The sequence below is a fragment of the Taudactylus pleione genome, unplaced genomic scaffold, assembly GCF_031769625.1.
Source record: "Taudactylus pleione unplaced genomic scaffold, aTauple2 ptg000019l, whole genome shotgun sequence".
Lineage (NCBI taxonomy): Eukaryota > Metazoa > Chordata > Amphibia > Anura > Myobatrachidae > Taudactylus > Taudactylus pleione.
In genome coordinates, this window is record NW_028284421.1 from 33,708,290 (window position 1) to 33,727,989 (window position 19,700).

General features: G+C 44.7%; 1 protein-coding gene and 1 pseudogene across 3 annotated transcripts in view; both read left to right on the forward strand.

Moving 5' to 3' along the window:
- Nucleotides 1-19,700, forward strand: part of SLC28A1 (solute carrier family 28 member 1) — a 131,365-nt gene that overhangs the window by 79,155 nt on the left and 32,510 nt on the right. For all 3 annotated transcript variants that reach the window (XM_088444122.1, XM_088444131.1, XM_088444114.1), the window contains 3 exons: nt 1,346-1,426; nt 2,597-2,677; nt 3,879-4,004. In XM_088444122.1, coding sequence (XP_088300248.1) covers nt 1,346-1,426; nt 2,597-2,677; nt 3,879-4,004 — 288 coding nt within the window. The remainder of the gene's footprint in view (nt 1-1,345; nt 1,427-2,596; nt 2,678-3,878; nt 4,005-19,700) is intronic.
- On the forward strand, nt 16,590-18,900 carry LOC148540515 (uncharacterized; annotated as a pseudogene).

Here is a 19,700-nt window from a genome sequence, read left to right on the forward strand (position 1 = left end):
GCTCAGGATCTTTCTGCAGGTGAAGCCTACCTGGATGTAGTTCATGCTCTCTGTATCTATTTGGAGCCACAAACCCTGTTAGAAAATCAGATGCTCTTTTTGTATTATATGGTTTTCACAAACGAGGATGGCCAGCTAATAAGCAGACTCTGGCGAGATGGCTACGCATGACTATCTCTCAGGTGTACACCAGGCTGATCTCCCTGTCCCAAACACGGTGACAGCACATTCTACTCGGTCTGTAGGGCCATCGTGGGCATTTAGTCGTGGTGCATCTGCTGAACAATTGTGCAAGGCAGCCACGTGGTCTTCTGTCCACACTTTTCTTAGATTTTATGCCTTTGATACTTTTGTCTCTCAGGATCCTTCCTTTGGGCAACGTTCTTTTTTCTGCTCAGGAGCGTCCCCCACACTAGGGGAACTGCTTTAAGATATCCCCATGGTATCGCTGTGGATCACTATGGACCCTGAAGAAGAAAATTAGACCTATGGAAAACTTACCTAGATAACTCCTTTTCTTTGAGATTCATAGGGTCCAAAGGGCACCCAACCTGACGCACCTGGCTGCATGGGTAATTTTTCTTTCGGTCACAGATTCCGTTATTTTGTGTAAGAGTGTTTCTGGTGTACGATTGCTCTTCCTTCTCTACTTTCCTTCTCCTGCCTTGAGGCTTGTTAACTAAACTGAAGTACTATGGCTAGGGGCGAGGTATGTATGGAGGAGGACCCGAGGTATCCTGGGAGCTGAAGCTTTAACTGTTTGGTGCCTGGTCTCCAGCCATAATATTCCCCATGTTATCCCTGTGGACCTTATGGACCTCGAAGAAAAGCAGTTATCTAGGTCATGGTGCGTAGACACAGTCTAACTTTGCAGGACGATAAGAATGATAACGATATCGTTATATTGTTATCGATCATATCGTTCTGTTTTTGGGCCCCTTCCAATTCCCAAATGATGGTCGATGCACGGCCACGGATGGTTGATATCGACCATCGCCCATGCATGCAGGCCAACCTGGTCGATATGAACCATGGTTAGCCTGGTTACTATAAGGACCCGCGATCGTTGATTGCGGGGCATTATAGTAGTTTGGTGGTTGGTGCATGTGCTGGATGATCGATATCGAACACATACAGGACGATCAGACAACGATTTCTGATCGTTGTCTGATCTGACCGTGTATATGCACCATAAGTCTACCATAACTCTAAATATTGAGGGCAGTCCCTGGAGAGTAAATGTTACAAACAAATCTATTTATTTTCACTTTTGTTATGTTTGAAACTATGTCCAAATCGAAGCAGTGGATGGTTTATGTAACTCTTGAGATCTTCTTCTTTGCAGGCCCTGCCTATTGTGGTATTCTTTAGTTGCGTGATGTCAGTCCTCTATTATATTGGCATAATGCAGTATGTCATTCTTAAGGTAAGCTGCTTACTTGTTGGGATGTATTTTTTGGGTGTCCAATGGATGGATAAACTATGTTCAGCTACAGTAATGTCACTAGTTTATTATATTTTATTGTCATTCCATGTACTCTGTTCAGAGCATTATCATATTGTAGGCTTTACGTGGCAAGATTCATGTTTCTGTTACACATAAATTTAACAATGGAAATGGCATAAATAAAATGTAACATATGTATTATCTACATCTATGTAAATTATAATTTGCCTTGTAAATTTAGTGATTCAATCTGTCCAATTAGCTTGGATATCAGGATTGAAGATTAATCAAATTACGTTAAAACATATCATAAGTCATGTATTTATGTCATGTTGCTCAATAGTATTCAATATTATAAAACAATATATGTTTTTTTCCAAGTATTTCTCTGCTTCTGGTCACTCGATGTACATCTACGTTTCCTTACTTTTACTCCAATGGAGTGAAAGTGAATGCACCACATACTGCTTAGTGCAGCAGATATTATTAGGCCTGATTCAATTTCTATGATGTTTGGCTCTGCACTATACAGTAGAATACAGTGCCCCAACATTGCCAATTTTCCTGTACACCTCTGTGGGGAACAATAACCAAAAATATAATAATAAAAAAGAAGACTCTTGATTGGGGCATTCTTAATAACTTGAAATATAACTTTTATTATTATTTGGTTAAAAAATATAATATTGTACTTTGTATCACAAGAAAAATACAAAGAAAATACTCAGGATAATTAGTATACACTTCCTTTTTACATATAGCCCATTAAATATAACATAATGCTGTTAGGAAAACCTATTAGCTAATAATTCCACTGAAAATATGTATAAGTGGTTTACAGAAGGCGAAAGAGTAGGAAATAGGTATCTCACGTGACAGGTCAGTCACAATGGCAAAATAGTTTAAATATTTATGTACAATAGGTTATCATTTATTATGTAGGCATAAAATATACAATCTGTGGGGTGCAGGGGCATATTGGCAAGGTTGGTGATCGCAAAGTGCTGCCATCGCCTACAATTGAATCCACAAAATCTCTAAAAAATAGTATAGTGTTACTCAAAGTATTCAATGTTTGGAGACATAATATTGTTTATATTATTTCTTTCTTGTTTAATTGGTGAATTAATTATTAAAATTGCTTTTCAGATTTCATGGATTATGCAAGTTACAATGGGAACCACGGCCACAGAAACACTCAGTGTGGCTGGGAATATTTTTGTTGGACAGGTAAATAGAAGAGACATGCTATGCTCTTGTGTTTGATTAATTCACACTAAGGAACTGAGTTAGAGTTGATGGGGCGTAAATGTATCATTCTTTTTACTACATCTGTTTTTATATTAAAGCATCTGTAAGGCTTGCAGTCGCTCATGTCAGCAGAGGTAGGCAAGTTATAGTACAGTATGGGCATGTATGGGACGTAAGTCCGATGCGACCTAATTAAACTTGGGTGCATCTATAGATACAGGGCCTGATTCAGCAAGCAACTCAAGTGAGAGAACGCACAGTGCAAGGCAATGTTTGAGATCTGCGTATGCATCGCATTGCGCGTGCGTGAACACGTTGCTGAGTACGGTAAGGGCTCTTTCATAGTATGAAGGGAGCCCGCAAAGACCTTCGATGTTGATTGACAGGAACTGCCGTTTGTGGTTGATGACAGGGGGGTGGTCGGCCGAACGCAGGCATGCCTGTGCATTCGCTCGCCATTACAGGGGCGTGCATAAATTAATCTCAGTGGCGCCGCATGCAGCCGGGCGCCTCTCTGCGCGCAGGAATCTCTCAAGTCCTGCGGCAAGGTCAGATCTACCCTTAGCTTACATGCAGCTTCGATGGCACTCGATGTTCCCGATGTGTACGCTGTCAATCATGGCATTGGTGGATGGCTTTATCTTTTGCTGGGTGTCTGTTTCTTGTGCTGCCGTCTCGGTGTGTATACATTGATTGGCATATTCTCACAGCAGCTGGGTGCGTGCGTCTGCTAGTGTGCGTTCCTTGCTGAATCAGGCCCACAGTTGTTAGTTGGGGTATATTTTTTGCAGGTACTGGAAGCCTGGTGTACAGATTCAAGCTGATAGACAATCATCATCAATTAGAGTGCTGCAGCTGTGTATTGAACCAGTTGTAGGATCTTTCATTAGTGTTGTAGCTAAATTAGAGTATGTCAATATGCTGATGTTGTATGGTAGGATAATGGGGCTGACACATTAATAACTGCCAACCTACAGCTCCACACTATAGTTTGGTGTAAATAATGTATACATACTAAGGAACATGGACACGTACAACTTATAAGACCAAATGCTAAATCCATGGCTGTTATCCTTTCTCTCTGTATTTTTTTGTCTATTTCTGTGTATCTTTCTGTACTGTTTTCTCAATTATGTGTCAGTGAATACAAATATTGTTTTCCCCTTTGTTATATTGTTAGACAGAGGCACCATTGCTTATTCGGCCCTACTTACCGGACATGACCAAATCTGAAATCCACGCTGTAATGACCGGTGGCTTTGCGACCATAGCTGGCAGCGTAATGGGTGCATATATTTCTTTTGGGGTAAGAATTAGTCCTATTAATTTCCCTGTGTTTACATATATGTCTCTTACTGCTGCCAAATTAGTGGTTCATCCACTATGATCAAAAAAGAAAAAAATACGAAAAACACAAATGCTAGGCGCTGTCTAGGGCCAATCCCTGTGTGTTGTGTACACAATACTCAAAACGTACAAAAATAATTTAGTATTAAACAAACATGAAAAGTATACACGCATGTAAAGTGCTGCCGTATACCCTGGGTAGTCTCCCAGGAAATATACCAAGAGAAACAAACCTAAAAACAATTTTCTAGAAAATACAGCGCATAGGTGCAATGTAAATTAATCAAAAAAAAAAGAAAATCAAAATGTATCAATTAATAGCAAAGAGATAAATAAATACTGTGTGAGCGACCTATACAAGTATATAAAAAAACAAGTTTAATAAACGTAATATGCAATCCAAATGTTATAACAAGCACAAACATATGGCTATATACATAGTATTAAGAAGTGATGTATAATGGGTATTTTTAAAACACCAGAGGTATGGACCAATCCCTCTTTTGCAGAAGCATTGTAAATATTCAATGGAGGCTCCAAATATAATTACCGGGTGCCTGCTCAGTCCTATAGGGTGTAGTGGTAAGGGAATCGGTATGAAATACCGCCGGCCGCAATTCCCGGCAGCGCCTGGCTGACAAAAGCAGAGTTCCCGGCAGCGGAAGCCCGACAGCGCTGGAAATCCCGATGGTCGCTAAGGTAAGTGTAAACTAACCTAACCCTAACCCTCCTTAGGGATGCCTAACCCTAACCTCCCCCCCAAGTGCCTAACCCTAATCCCCCCCCCCTCTAAGTGCCTAACCCCTCCCTTCCCCGCTGACTAAACCTAAGTCCCCCGGGGGGATGCCTAACCCTAAGTCCCCTCCGGGGTTGGCTAACCCTAACCCTCCCTCCCCCTAGCCTAACCCTCCCTGGGGGGGTTCCTAATCCTAAGTCCCCCCCGGGTGCCCTAACCCTCCCCCCCCTCGGCTGTCCGCTCACGGTGCCCGGCATCCCTTCGATCGGGATGCCGGGCGCCGGTCTCCCAGCGTCGGGGAAATGTCAGGCGTCTACATCTAGACATCTGGCATTTCACCCTCGCCGGGATATGATAGTCGGGAAGCCGGCTGTCGGTATTAAGGCAGCCGGTTTCCCGATTGTATACCAGTGGTAAGGATCCAGCAGGGTTGGAATAACCTGCAGCTTGTGCAGTCCCTTGGCTGTAAGATGCTCCCAAATAATAAGGTTCCAGCGAGGCTTAGCTTGTAATCATCCGATTTTAGATGGAACAAAGTCTTAGGCCCTCATTCAGAGCCGTACGCTCTGAATGAGGACCGTCCTCCATAACTATGGAGCGTCCTCCTGGACGCTCGTATAGCTGTGGGTCACCACCCACAGCCTATACGAGCGTGCAGTTTGATGGCCGCGATGGTCTTGACCATCGCGACCATCGGAACTGCGAGCCGGAGCCTGCGGTTGAGGTTTTCAACCGCAAGGCCCGGAGTGATTTTGGCTCTATCAGAGCCAAAATCACTCCCACTGACATCACTAGTGATGTAAGTGGGCCCGCTTCTGACGGTAGGCGTTCCCTTAGGAACGCCCCCGTCAGGGAGGCACGCCCCCGGCACGCCCACCAAAGGGGGCGTGCTGTCAATCAACATCGACAGCACGCCCCCTTTGATCAGACACAACAAGCGAAGGAAAGTCCTTCGCTCGTCGCGTCTGGCGCATGCGCACGACGGAGCTCCCTCCGTCGTGCGCATGCTCAGTGCAGAACATCGACCCACTTGCGAGCGGACAGCCGCTCGCGAGTGGGTCTGAATCAGGCCCTTAGTCCCAAGATGGTAGGCCGATTACCAGAGAGTTGCACTTTACTGGACCACCTATTGCTTACTATCTTGGGACTGAGACTTTGTTCCATCTAAAACCGGATGATTACAAGCTAAGCCTCGCTGGAACCTTTTTATTTGGGAGCATCTTACAGCCTAGGGACTGCACAAGCTGCAGGTTATTTCATCCACTATGATCTCCTACTCTGTGGAGTACTTGGTGATCTGTTTTTGTTTCAATCATTTGCTTGTGCTACAGGTTGAAAATTGCAGTCAGTTGATACTCAGTTGCTACTTTGAATTAATGTACAGATATCACAATCCTGTAGTAGCCACCCACTGTTACTCTGTGCTTGGTGTCACGAACCGTAGAGGAGAAGCCAGGGTGACTAAGGAATAAGCAGGTGAGTGACAGGTAGGTCTCCCTATTGCGGCCAAACCCAGGTTTGGCTAGACCTGCCCAGAGGCGCGGAGTCTAACCCACTTGGTGGTCTTCACCAGTGACCCCTCCAGTCGGGATTTGGGTTTCGCTGCACCAAGTGGGCAGGTCGTGGCCCTCAGGACAGGTACCTGTGAGTGGCAGAAAGATGGAAACTATATTAAATGAATTAGTATATGAGCTAATACTTGAACACTGGAGATGAACTGAAAACTTGAACACTGAAGGTGAGCTGAATACTGGAAATGAACTAAATACTTGTATACTGGAGATGCACTGAATACTTGAATATTGGAAATGAACTGACTTGCTTGAGAACTCAGGAAAATGTACTGGAAATTGCTAGAGGTCCAGGTGCTGATTTGCACAGAGAAACAGAGATATGGACACAGGCATGTACTGGGAATAGCTAGAGGTCCAGCTGAGAGCGAACTAGTAATTAGCAGGAAACATGACACCTCAGTAACACAGAGAAGCTGCAATAGAGCTGAGCAGCACACTACAAGACACACAGGAAAAATAACATAAAACACTGGAGTTCTGAGAGAGCACTAAAGTCTCAGACTGAGAATTAGCATTGAAGCTAATACAGGTAACCCTGGAAAACTGTGAACAGGCTGAAGCAACACTCTGCAGGGGATAACTCAGAGCAACACTGGTGAGTATCACAATCACTGGAACAGCGAAGTTGAACAGCAGTTTCATGTTCCTGGAGTCAGACTTAAATACCCCTGGGGAGCTGGTTATTGGATCAGAGGATCAGCTGAGTGACCACATGACTACCATTGGGAGAGATTAGTCAGGTAATATGGACCAACATGTCTGCGCCCATGCCCGGCACCCCGGAAACCAGGACGCACTCACGGAAGCCCTAGCAGACCCAGGGAGAATTCCCAGTCACCACTCACCACCACTCCCAGTGACTGAACACCTAAGCCCAAGGATGACAGCGCGGAGGTGAGTAGCGGCCGATTAAAGGCCGCATCCTGACACTTGGACACCATTGCTCATGGATCATTAGTAACTTGCAACCCCCTCTAGGGCACAGAGAGACTGCTGCAGAGTAAGCACCACACCAATTTGCGTATCATATCTTGGTACTCCAAAAATAAGTCCACAGGATAAGCCAAGAGGGTGTTTAAGGCAAGGATGTTAACTGCACATAGCTGTTAGTAATTAATGCAGCACATTATCCATTATTCAGGTATCCAGTTTCAAATATATCCAAGCAAGTAAGGGCAGCAGTTGTAAATTCGCTTGATCCTCCAGAAGATTATTTCAGAGAGGGATCCTCCACATCCCTTTGTCATCCCTACTGACACATGCACAGGCTGACAGCCGTGCATGCGTAGCACATACAACAATGCCAAAACTGGAAGCAAAGTGACGTTTCCTGCTCTTCACCTGATCAGCTCTAATCGGAGCCCATTTTCCAGCAGGAGGAGATTGGTAAATTTGCATGAAAATTTGTCACATCGGCTTTAGAAATGCAGATTGGGTGCCCGTTTGTGGATGACCTCTACAGGCCCCCATACATTGTGCTTGGCTCTCCCTGGTCAGTGCTACTCTTGAGCATGAAACTGAACATGTGTATTTGGCCAGAAGTGCTGAACCTTCGTATTTGATCTAGATGACTTGGCATACGCTAAGTGTCCTTCTTTGGATGACGCCTCTTATCCCTATGACACAGGGGCTTGATTTATAGTAGCGCGCAGAGAGCTGATTCATTAGTATTGTGGTGTTATATACAGTATTTTGATATTAGTTTCAAACTGTGCAGAGTTTGTATATTCTCCCTGTGCTTGCGTGGGTTACCTCCGGGTCCTCCGGTTTCCTCCCACACTCCAAAAATATACTGGTAGGTTAATTGGCTCCCAACAAAAATTAACCATAGTGTGTATGTGTGTGAGCATGTGATAGGGAATATAGAGTGTAAGCTCCACTGGGGCAGGGACTGATGTGAATGGCCAACTATTCTCTGTAAAGCGCTGCGGAATATGTGTGCGCTATATAAGTAACTGGTAATAATTTGTTTCTCATTATGTACCATTCTGTTCTATAACTATTTCCTATCTGATGTCACTGAAGTGATACGCTTACTCTGACTTTGGGCATGATGTACTAAAGGGAAGAATGTGGTAAAACCCCTGAAAATGCGATGCATTCCGATGCTTCATCCCAGTGGGTAACGCCATTTTCAGGTGGCGTTACCCAATAGAAGCCTATGGGCTTCTTTTTGGGATGCCTCTCCTGAGAGGGATCCAATCGGATCCCTTGCATCCAACCCCTCATCCCGCGTCCTTCTACGCATATGCAGAAGGACGCCAGAGGGACTTCTGGGTGTTAGACTCGGAAGTCCCTCAATGTTAGGGCATTGCAAAGCGCAGCTCTTATCAGGAGAGCTGTTCTTTGCAATGTAAATCTTATTTCCAGGTACATACCTCGGTAATCAACCATGGTATGTACCCGAAGAAAGGCGGAAAGTACCGCATCACGGATGCGATGCTTAGTACATCCCGCCCTTTATCTGATTGACAGGCTGAGGCATTTAAGAGGCGGTGTGGGGGCAGGGTTGGCCAGAGTTCCCAGAAACGGGGGCATATCTGCCTCATTTTTTGGGAGTGGCCAGCCCAGGATCTGTGTTGATCAATGCAGTGTCCTGGACTCGCAAGCCGGCCAGTCTCAGTAAGCTGAGGCTTACTCAGCTGGCCGGAGGCCCCGCGTCGTCCACCATCGCGACCATTGCAGTGCTGGGATCACAAATGCAGCAGGGCATGTCATACACCTCCTGCTGCATTTGCATAATAGCAACGATCGCAATTGCATAGCTGCCTGCGTGCAGATTTGCAATTGCGATTCCTGCTGAATCAGGCCCATGGTTTGAATTTTGTTTTTATTGTCTGTATTTTATTATTTAAAAAAAAACAATGCAGATTGTGATAAATAGGGCCCCAAATGTTGACCAACTTGTCGGCCTCCCTCTGCTCACTTTCAGCCTCACCATGATGTGCTCTCTTATAAGCCAGGAATGAGTACATGATTCTATACTATAACGCAGCAAGCAGAGTAAGAGCTGACTCTCTGTCACACATCCCTGCTATGTGCAGCCAAATAGATCATGTCAGCACTTGTGTGACAGGAACTTGGTATTGACATTGTCAGCTATGTGCTAGCAAATGGAGTGTGTCAGCTCCGAGTTCAGTACATGGGGACACAAAGCACCCATCTGCCATTAACTTTTAGTAATGACTAAAATAACTGAGAATCCTGTGATCACATACTCAGGAGCATACTTATCAAACACAGGATTAGCTGGTTCGAAGGTCTCACACTTCTTATGTGTTGGGTTATTGCCATTTTCTTCTGCAAATCACACAGTGGACCCATACAATTAAATCATTCTTACTTACATCCCTTTTTTAAATATTTAATATCTCAGATTTACGATCTATTTACTATTTTAGTATGCCCAGCAATCTGCTCTCACACTATTGTTTCTGGTCCTGCTATGTGGGATATTTCTCCTAACCCTGGTGTCAGGTTTTTGGATTCTTGTGTTCCTAGGTATGATGTTGGGACTGTTTCTGGAATGAATGCCGAATGCAGGAAGCTGGGCGGGTGTATATAGCTCCTTTGCGTGAGGTGTGAACTAGAGATGGTACTAGTAGAAGACTGGCTGGGGTGATATGTCAGACAGAATGGGAATGCTGGTATTCTGGGCTGGGGCCGGTTACGCTGGTATGCCGGACACCGGGCTGGGACAAGTTACGCTGCTGTGCCAGGCTGGGACCGGCTATGCTGGGCTGGGACCGGCTAACTAGGACATCAAGCTGGGGCCAGTTATGCTGGTATGCCGGGCTGGGACCGGTTATGCTGGTATGCCGGGCTGGGACCGGTTATGCTGTTATGCCGGGCTGGGACCGGTTATGCTGGTGCTGGTGCTGCAGGGGTTAGCCAAACTGGAACTGGTGCTGCAGGAGGTAACCAAGCTGGAACTGGTGCAGCAGGGTTTAATCAAGCTGGAACTGGTGCTGCAGGGGTTAATAAGATCATGAGCAGATTATTCAGAGAGCATCTTGGAAGCTGGACGCAGGCTATGTCTATCGTAGCACTGGCAACTTTTGAGTGCGTCAGGAAGGCCTTTTATACCATTTGTTGCTCTGGGATTGGTGGCCTGGATCACATGACTGGGTCCTGTTGCACGATTAGTTCGATGGTCAGCTGACCTATTCCAAGATGGCTGCACCCAGTGCACAGAACTGGTGGGAAAAGTGCTGGAGACAGAGAAGGCATGAACTACAGAGAACTGTGTAGCTGCCATAGAGCTGCACAAACATAATACCTATGCCAGAGTGATGGGGAGCCAGCTACCAAGTCCTGGCACATGGGGTAAATGTAATAGGGTTGAGTTTTTGTCTGCGGGACAAACTTGGACCTTCTCGCACATTTAAAGGTCTGAGTTTGTCCCACAGCTTGGCAAATGTAATAACATGCAAACTTGTGAGGTCGAGCTATTACATTATGCGGGTCAGTGTGAGTTTTCTCGTATGAAAACTCGGGCCTTATAATGCGACTTTCATTACAAGGTCAGAATTACATAGAAACCTTCACAGATCAATGAGATCTGTAAAGGCTTCTGTGTTAAATAATAAAATGTAAAAGTAAAAAAAAAGTACAACCAGCACCAAGCTTTTCTGAGCCAGTCCTGGTTGTGAAAATACAGGGGGAAAAAAAACGCAGGGTTTCCCTGTATTTTCCACAACCAGCACCAGACTCTTTCTAGTGGAGGTGTTGCCGAACCCCTGGCAAAAGCATAATCACCTAACCGCTAGTCAGCCCAGGCCAGGGATTCCTGGGGAGGTGGGGGACCCCCCAATAAAGGGATTTCCCCTCTCCAGGGTACCCCAGGCCTGGGCTGATTGCAGGTGAACTAGAAGTTCCAACAGGCCCTTATTGCCATGCATGCTGGTGTTTGTGGTTCCCCAAGTACCAGCATGTGGTGGAGTCTTTCTGGGACCTCTAGTTCAACTGTAAAAGGCAATATTATGCAATCTATTTTTTACATAATCAAAAAAGGTTTTTACACATAGAAGCATGCACAGATCTCACTGATCTGTGCATATTTCTGTGTAACTCTGATCTGCTCAGGCTATACTCGCTAGTCTGAAGCAGGTCTATTATTTTACGAGTTTTTAGTCAGTAATTGTGAGCGAGTTGTATCCTTACAAAGATAAAACATCTGGATGCGAGTTTTGCCATTGTGAGCTGCAGGGGAGAGTGAAATGGGATGTAGTCAGCATCCCGGTGTGCGGGATGCCGACGGTCGATATGCTGGCACAAGATTCCCGACATCATCAGGCTCACGGCTCCAGAATCCAGACCGGCGGCATCCTGAAGGTAAGTATCAGGGGTTAGGGGAGGCTTAGGCACTAGGGGTAGGGTTAAGTTTAGGGTGCAGGGTGGGGGAGGTTAGGTTTAGTCACTAGGGGGGGAGGTTAGGGTTAGGCACCAAAAAGGGAGGGTTAGGGTAGGGAGAGGAGGAGGGTTAGCATACCGACCAACAAGTGTCTGTATTTTAACCCTGTCGGGATTCCGGCACAGACAACCCATACTCAACCCATAAGAAACATGCAAGTTTGCATGTTCTCACGGAATCGGTATGCTGTTGCCGGTCTTCCTGACGCCGGAAAACCGGCAACAGCAGATCCCGACAGGTACGTTTTTTTCACTATCCCTAACCCTCTCGCCCCCCTGACCCTAATCTTCCTTTAGGGGTGCCTAACCCTAACCTCCCCCTCTAGTGCCTAAACCTAGCCTCCCCCTATAAGTGCCTAAACCTTTTTGGTGAACTGTGCCAGAGAGAGCATTGGTGCCCCCCCCCCCATTTTTTAAATAAGGACATAAGATATGTACACCGTACACCTGAAAAGGGCCAGAGAAGAGATAGGGGAGTCCAGGACGTGCTGGGGATATAAGAAGAGGAAGCTACAAGTGAGAATGATAATAGACAGGAAAATTGACAGGCCCAAACAGTGCCCCTTGCCCTGGCACATGTCGCACTACCCTAGTTACGGTCCTGCTTTATCTAAGATGAGGCAGTGTCTATTCATATGATCTGTGAATGTATCCCTGTCTCCTTACACCTTCTATTGTTCATTTCCTATAAAATACATACACCCTACACCTCTTCCAGAGTACAGACATAGAATGAGATTTAGGTGTTTTCTACTCTGGGCGATTTCATTATTCGTCCATGTGCTGCTGCGTTATGGGAACAAAGATGCTTTTCATCAATATATTTACCAAAGAATAATATAGATATTTCCTGCAATACGTTTTTTTGCCACGGAATGGCATCTCAACAGAAGCGTTGTACACCTATTGGGATGTACTTAAAAGGTAGACAATGACAATGTTGACATTCACAATGTTGACATTGTTAAAATGTCGTCAGGCAATGTGTCGACATCTCAGGCGAAATGTCGACATTGTAGGAATGTCGACATTAGGTTTAGGCTGGATGGGGGGGGGTTAGGATTAGGCACTAGAGGGATGGTTAGGGATGGGGAGAAATACCTGATTGCTGGAGGATCAGAGCACTGACCCGTAAGTCACAATCATCTGACTACCAGGACCCAGAAGATGCTACTGTAGCCTTCTGGAGCAGGTAAGTCACCACTGGGCTGGGATATATGTCGACATTCTAATATGTCAACATTTCATCACTGTCTACATGATAAATATTATGGTCAAAGTCAACATTATGTCCATGTCAACATAATTAATGTCGACATATGACTGTCGATATATACCTAACACAGGGCCGAAACTAGGACTTTTATCACCGGGACAAAGCCATAATTTGGCAGCCCCCCCCAAAAAATACAACATAGAGGATGAAAAGGGTGTGTGGTTTTGTGACACAGTAATGCCCCTGATAACACATTATGCCGCATATTAATGACGCTTACAACATATTATGCCACACAGTAATGTAATGTCCCTTATAACACATTATGCCACAGTAATGTCCCTTACAACACATTATGCAACACAGTAATGCCCCTTACAACACATTCTGCCACAGTAATGCCCCTTACAACACATTATATATGCCACAGTAATGCCCCTTAAACATTAAGCCACAGTAATGCCCCTTGTTCATTAACTCACAGTAATGCCCCTTACACATTATGCCACAGTAATGCCCCTTACACATTATGCCACAGTAAGGCCCGTTTTACATTATGCCACAGTAAGGCCCCATCTCCCTTCTCTTACCTGCCAGGGCCGTGCGGTGGGTGAGATTGGGGTGGCGCGGGATGGTGCTGCCACACGCTGGGGAATGGTCAGTACTGGCGTCATTGTAATATGGCGCTGCTCGTGAACCATTTGGAGCTCACAGACCGGCAGCCAATCAGCTGACCATGATTGGCTTGCAACCGGCACCACATTAGACTGACAGTGTCTCTGTGCCTCTCAAGGCCGGGATGCGGCTCCAAACCCATGAGAGCAGCAACCTAGCCTCCCAGCAGCTTCTCCCTTGCACCCCCTCAAGTCTGGCACCTGGGTCATGTGCCCCCTTAGCACTCTCCCCCTAGTTGCGGCCCTGCCTAATACCACATGTCAGAGAAATGCAAAAAATACACCATAGATGTGTGATATCCTATTAAAATAAGATCATTCTACAAAAGCGCATAGATGCCAATGCCATTTTGAATAAAGTTCATTAAATAATAAACAAAACAGCAGTTTGAGGAGTGACAGTTGGTGCCATTGTGAGGGGAGAGCTGTTGATGCCATGGAGCAGAGATGAGCAGCTGACAGAGAGTAAGCAGAAGGGAGAGACAAAGCAGTGGGAGAGCAACATAAGTAAAATATAGTCAAATTAAGAACAGTATGGTGACACCCATGTGTCAGATGATTCACCTTCATCTGAGGGGACACTGGCTCAGCAACGTTCATTGGTCTGGGTGAGATAAATCCTTTAAAATATACAGTGGGGCAAAAAAGTATTTGGACAGCCACCGATTATGCAAGTTGTTGCACTTCAAAAGATGAGAGAGGTCTGTAATTTCCATCATACGTACACTTTAACTGTGAGAGATAGAATCAGAACAAAAAATTCCGGAAATCACATTGTATGATTTTTAAATAATTTATTTGTATATTCTTTTGGAAAAAAATATTTGGACAATCAAAAAGTTTAACTCAATACTTTGTAAAGTAACCTCGGTTGGTAATTACAGAGGTCATACGGTTCCTGTAGTTCTTGACCAGGTTTGCACACACTGTAGCAAGTATTTTGGCCCACTCTTCAATGCAGATCTTCTCTAGATGTGTCATGTTTTGGGGCTGTCGCCAGGCAACACGGACTTTCAACTCCCTCCACAGATTTTCTATTGGGTTGAGGTCTGGAGACTGGCTAGGCCAATCCAGGACCTTGAAATGCTTCTTACGGACCCACTCCTTAGTTGCCTGGGCGATGTGTTTGGGGTCATTTTCATACTTGAAGACCCAGCCACGTTGCATCTTCGATGCTCTTACTGAGGGAAGGTTTTTCCCCAAAATGTCACGATACAAGTTCCCATTCATCCTCTCCGTAATACGGATCAGTCGTCCTATCCCCTTTGCAGAAAAGCATCCCCAAAGCATGTTTCCACCCCCATGCTTCACAGTGGGTATGGTGTTTTTGGGATGCCACTCATCATTCTTCTCCCTCCAAACACTGTGTGTGGAGTTTATACCAAAAAGTTCTATTTTGGTCTCATCTGACCACATGATATTCTCCCAATCCTCCTCTGGATCATCCAGATGGGCATGGGCAAACTTTAGACGGGCCTGGACATTTGCTGGCTTAAGCAGGGGGACCTTTCGGGCGCTGCAAGATTTGAATCCATGACGATGTAGTGTGTTGCTAATGGTAACCTTTGTGACTATGGTCCCAGCTCTCTTAAGGTCATTGACCAGGTCCCCCCGTGTAGTTCTTAGCTGATCCCTCACAAGATCATTGATACCCCACGAGGTGAGATCTTGCATGGAGCCCCTGGTTGAGAGAGATTTTCAGTGATCTTGTATTTCTTCAATTTTTTAATAATTGCGCCAACAGTTGATCTCTTCTCACCAAGCTGCTTGCCTATTGTCGAGTAGCTCATCCCAGCCTTGTGCAGGTCTACAATTTTGTCCCTGGTGTCCTTAGACAGCTCTCTGGTCTTGGCCATGGTGGAGAGGTTGCAGTCTGATTGTTTGAGGATGTGGACAGGTGTCTTTTATACAGTTAACCAGTTCAAACAGGTGCCATTAATACAGGTAACGAGTGGAGGATAGATGAGCTTCCTAAAGAAGAAGTAACAGGTCTGTGAAAGCCAGAATTCTTGCTGGTTGGTAGGTGTCCAAATATTTTTTTTCCGAAAGAATATACAAATAAATTGTTTAAAAATCATACATTGTGATTTCCGGAATTTTTTGTTCTGATTCTGTCTCTCACAGTTAAAGTGTACCTATGATGGAAATTACAGACGTCTCTCATCTTTTAAAGTGTAACAACTTGCACAATCGGTGGCTGTCCACACAAATACTTTTTTGCCTCACTATATATATATTTAGAAATCTGCTCCACTGCACAGGACTTTATCCTATAGATGCTATACCTACACAGCGGATTCCACAGGAAGCAGTTCCAGTTTGTTTGATACAACCATCTTTAATACATGTGCTGCAATATTTTGCCCATTGCTTAAAGGAGTTTTATATCAAGAATCCCACAGCTTAACAAGATAATTGGGCCCCAATGTGCACATAAGACCCCCTGTAGTATCCTTGGCCACACCAAAGTTATCTTGGTCTTTAGAAATGTGTATGCATAGATTGATTATATTGGTTTGTTTTAGTAATGTAGTATTAAGCTAAAATGTATATTTTTCATATGTGTGATGACCTTAATGTGTATAAAGTGTCCATGATTTCATTAGATTGTGTTAGTTTAATTTAGCTGAATCCAGTTTCTCTCCTCTTCACCATTACCAATTCATATTCCTGGTTATGGAATAAACTGTTTTAATCTTTTATGCACAGCCCTGTCTACCCTTCTTTGTGTCTTCCTGGGGAATCCTTGCCTTTCTGCTGGGGTAGGGTATAGGGAAAAGCTGCTGTCAAAGGAAGAATACCCTACCAAGGTAATTCTGACCTGTACCTACACCACATCATTTGCACCCTTTTCACACCAGGGTATTACATTTGGCGTCCCTGAACAAGATTTGCAGAGTCCAAAGCAAGCCATACCCTCAGCACAAAGATAATGTCACAAGACAGGCAACCCGCAGGAGGGGGACCAGCACCGAATGAAGATCCAGTTATGACTCTTGCTACCCCAATTACCATGCCATACTACTTCGGGGACCCTTGGCTCCCAGCCTACACAGTTATTGACAACAGCAGTGAAACCAGCATCTTGGGAGAATTCAAGGGAAAAATGCAGTCCATGTTTCGTCTGTACCCATTGAACATGCAACAAGTGGAGATCTTGATGGGACAGTTGAAAGGACCTGCACTAAAAGAGGTAACTTCCTGGCCTACTGAGGAGAAAGACTGTGGACCAGATCCTCAAAAGGCTTGCTACCACCTTTGACACAAGGACAGTGTCAGAACTTAAAATGCACTTCTATGCTCGAAAGCAACTACCGGGAGAATCTCTCCGTGATTATGCCCTAAATCTGCAGGAAACACTCAGAGATGTTCAGCATGCAGACCCTGAAGAAGTGCATGGCAAAGACAAAATGTTATTGGACCAGTTTATTGAAGGCGCAAAGGACGAATTTGTAAAAACTCAGTTGCGATTACTGAGATTGCAAAAACCTGACAGCACATTCATGGATTTTAAAGAGGCCGCGATTAAAGTTCTAAGCTCCAGCCTTTCCTCCGAAGTTGCTCCTCAAGTGTCTTTTTCAGAGTTGCTGGGGTATCGAGATAATTCTGATTCCCAGGAGTCAAGTTTTAAAGGAGCTACTTACCCACTTGCGGTGAAAGGAGTGACAGTGCAATGTTCACAGGCATGCACACCTGACTCCACTAGTGAATTACAAGCTCAGCTGGCAGAACTGACATGCAGTGTGACAGAAATGTTCTACACAGCTGCAGAGTATGAAAAGACAGCAGGCACAGCTCCAGGAAGAAATGGAATGGTGCCAAGAGAGACAACGAAACAGTTCCCAAATGGACATCCATAGCAGCATGGCAAGACTTTCTTTCAACCGCTTTGCCTCTCAAGGACAATCTATTTTCCAAAGCGATGACAGGAGCAGACATATTAAGAGAGAATGTGAGCAGCCAGACCGTTTACACTCCAAAACTTTGTGGTCACCCCATTATGTTGGGCAATGCCGAGTGGCTCCAGTTTACATCAATGGAGTATCAATGCATGCTCTCTTAGACACTGGCTCACAAGTGACCACAATACACACCAGTTTGAGCAGCACTGGGGGGAGGAACAGATGTTTCCATCAACTTCCACATTAATAAACCCAATTGCCAGTAATGGGCATTGCATCCCTTACAAAGGATACTGGGAAGCTGAAGTTCGAATTGGATGAACAGTGTTACCCCAGCAAGGCTTCATAATTACCACTGTCCAAGATGATGGATTGCCTCCAATGATAGTGGGCATGAATGTGCTGCGCAACTGCTCTGAGGAACTTGTAGCGTCACTCAGAGGAGAGTTGCAAACTGTCCGGCTTTCAGAGAAACAAAGCCTTTCACCTGGGAAAGACAAAAGGAAAGGAGGCGTAATGTCCAAACTACCTGCAAGAGAGGAAGATGGACAAGATGAAGCTTGTCAAAAAGAGGTAGAGATCCCCATTTCCAGTCTCCAGATTGTCCGGCAGAATGCTTCACTGTTGTACATGAATCATTTAACATCCAGTTCTAGAAGCCTTAAGCAACCCAAACAAGTTACCAGGTGTGAAAATTTGCAAGGCAACAGTCAGTTGATAAGACACCTCAAGGCCTTACTGAGGGCTGGGAAATACTTGACGAAGCAACAAAGGCAAGAATCCAATCCAGAACTCGTGAAGCTGTTGAGGCAGCGAGAAAGGCTTTTTGAAGAGAAGGGACATTTGTTTCGATGCAGTGTGGATCCCAAAACTAACTACATGAATATTCAACTGGTGGTCCCAAAGAAAAGAGCCTGTTTTGTGTTAGAAAAATATCATGACCAGTCCAGGTACCCTGGGCGCGGAAGGATGGAAGTAGGCATCGTGAAAGAGTTATTTTGGGTTGGCATGAGAGAAGACATTAAGAGATGGTGCCGGAGCTGTCCGACCTGCACTGTAAGAAGGTCATCACAACCTCCATTTGTCCAGAATCCATGGTCCCATATTGACTGTGTTGCTGAATTCCAAGGTGAAATGCAAGAGGTACATAAAATCAATGTACAGCAGATGAGAGTGGTATGTCACCAACAAGCAGAGAAGAACAACAGAGGTTGGAGAACAGAAAACCACCATAATCAGCTTAAGGTCTGTACAGCCTGTCCCAGAGAAAGTACAGAAAGAGTCCAAGACTTATCCATGGCGGGGGGGTTGGGGTTTCCTAGACAAGATCTGTTGTTTTAAGGAGCATCTGTCAATGTAGCACAGGAGCCCCAAATAGAATTACCTGATAGATGTATGCCGTGATGTGAATATTATGTAATTTATATGCAATTCCCATAACTGTGTAATTTACAGTGATAAGACCAAAGTTCTAATGCTTATTTTAATATATCTGGTTGATGTCAACTTCTTTTGCGTGAGGACATGCATATATTCAGCAGGGAAGCATGTGATATCCTATTAAAATAAGATCATTCTACAAAAGCGCATAGATGCCAATGCCATTTTGAAAAAAGTTTATATAAATAATAAACAAAACAGCAGTTTGAGGAGTGACAGTTGGTGCCATTGTGAGGGGAGAGCTGTTGATGCCATGGAGCAGAGATGAGCAGCTGACAGAGAGTAAGCAGAAGGGAGAGACAAAGCAGTGGGAGAGCAACATAAGTAAAATATAGTCAAATTAAGAACTGTATGGTGACATGCATGTGTCAGAGACAAGACTTTATACCTTTGTCTGATTCACCTTCATCTGAGGGGACTGGCTCAGCAACGTTCATTGGTCTGGGTGAGATAAATCCTTTAAAATATATATACAAGTTGAGTCTCCCATATCCAAAATGCTTGGGACGAGGAGTATTTTGGATATTGGAATATTCCGTATTTTGGAATATTTGCATAAAATAATGAAATATCTTGGGAATGGGCCCCAAATCTACACACAAAATGCATTTATGTATTATATACACCTTATACACACAGCCTGCAGGTAATTTTATACAATATTTTCAATAATTTTGTGGCTCAAAGAAAGTTTGTGTACG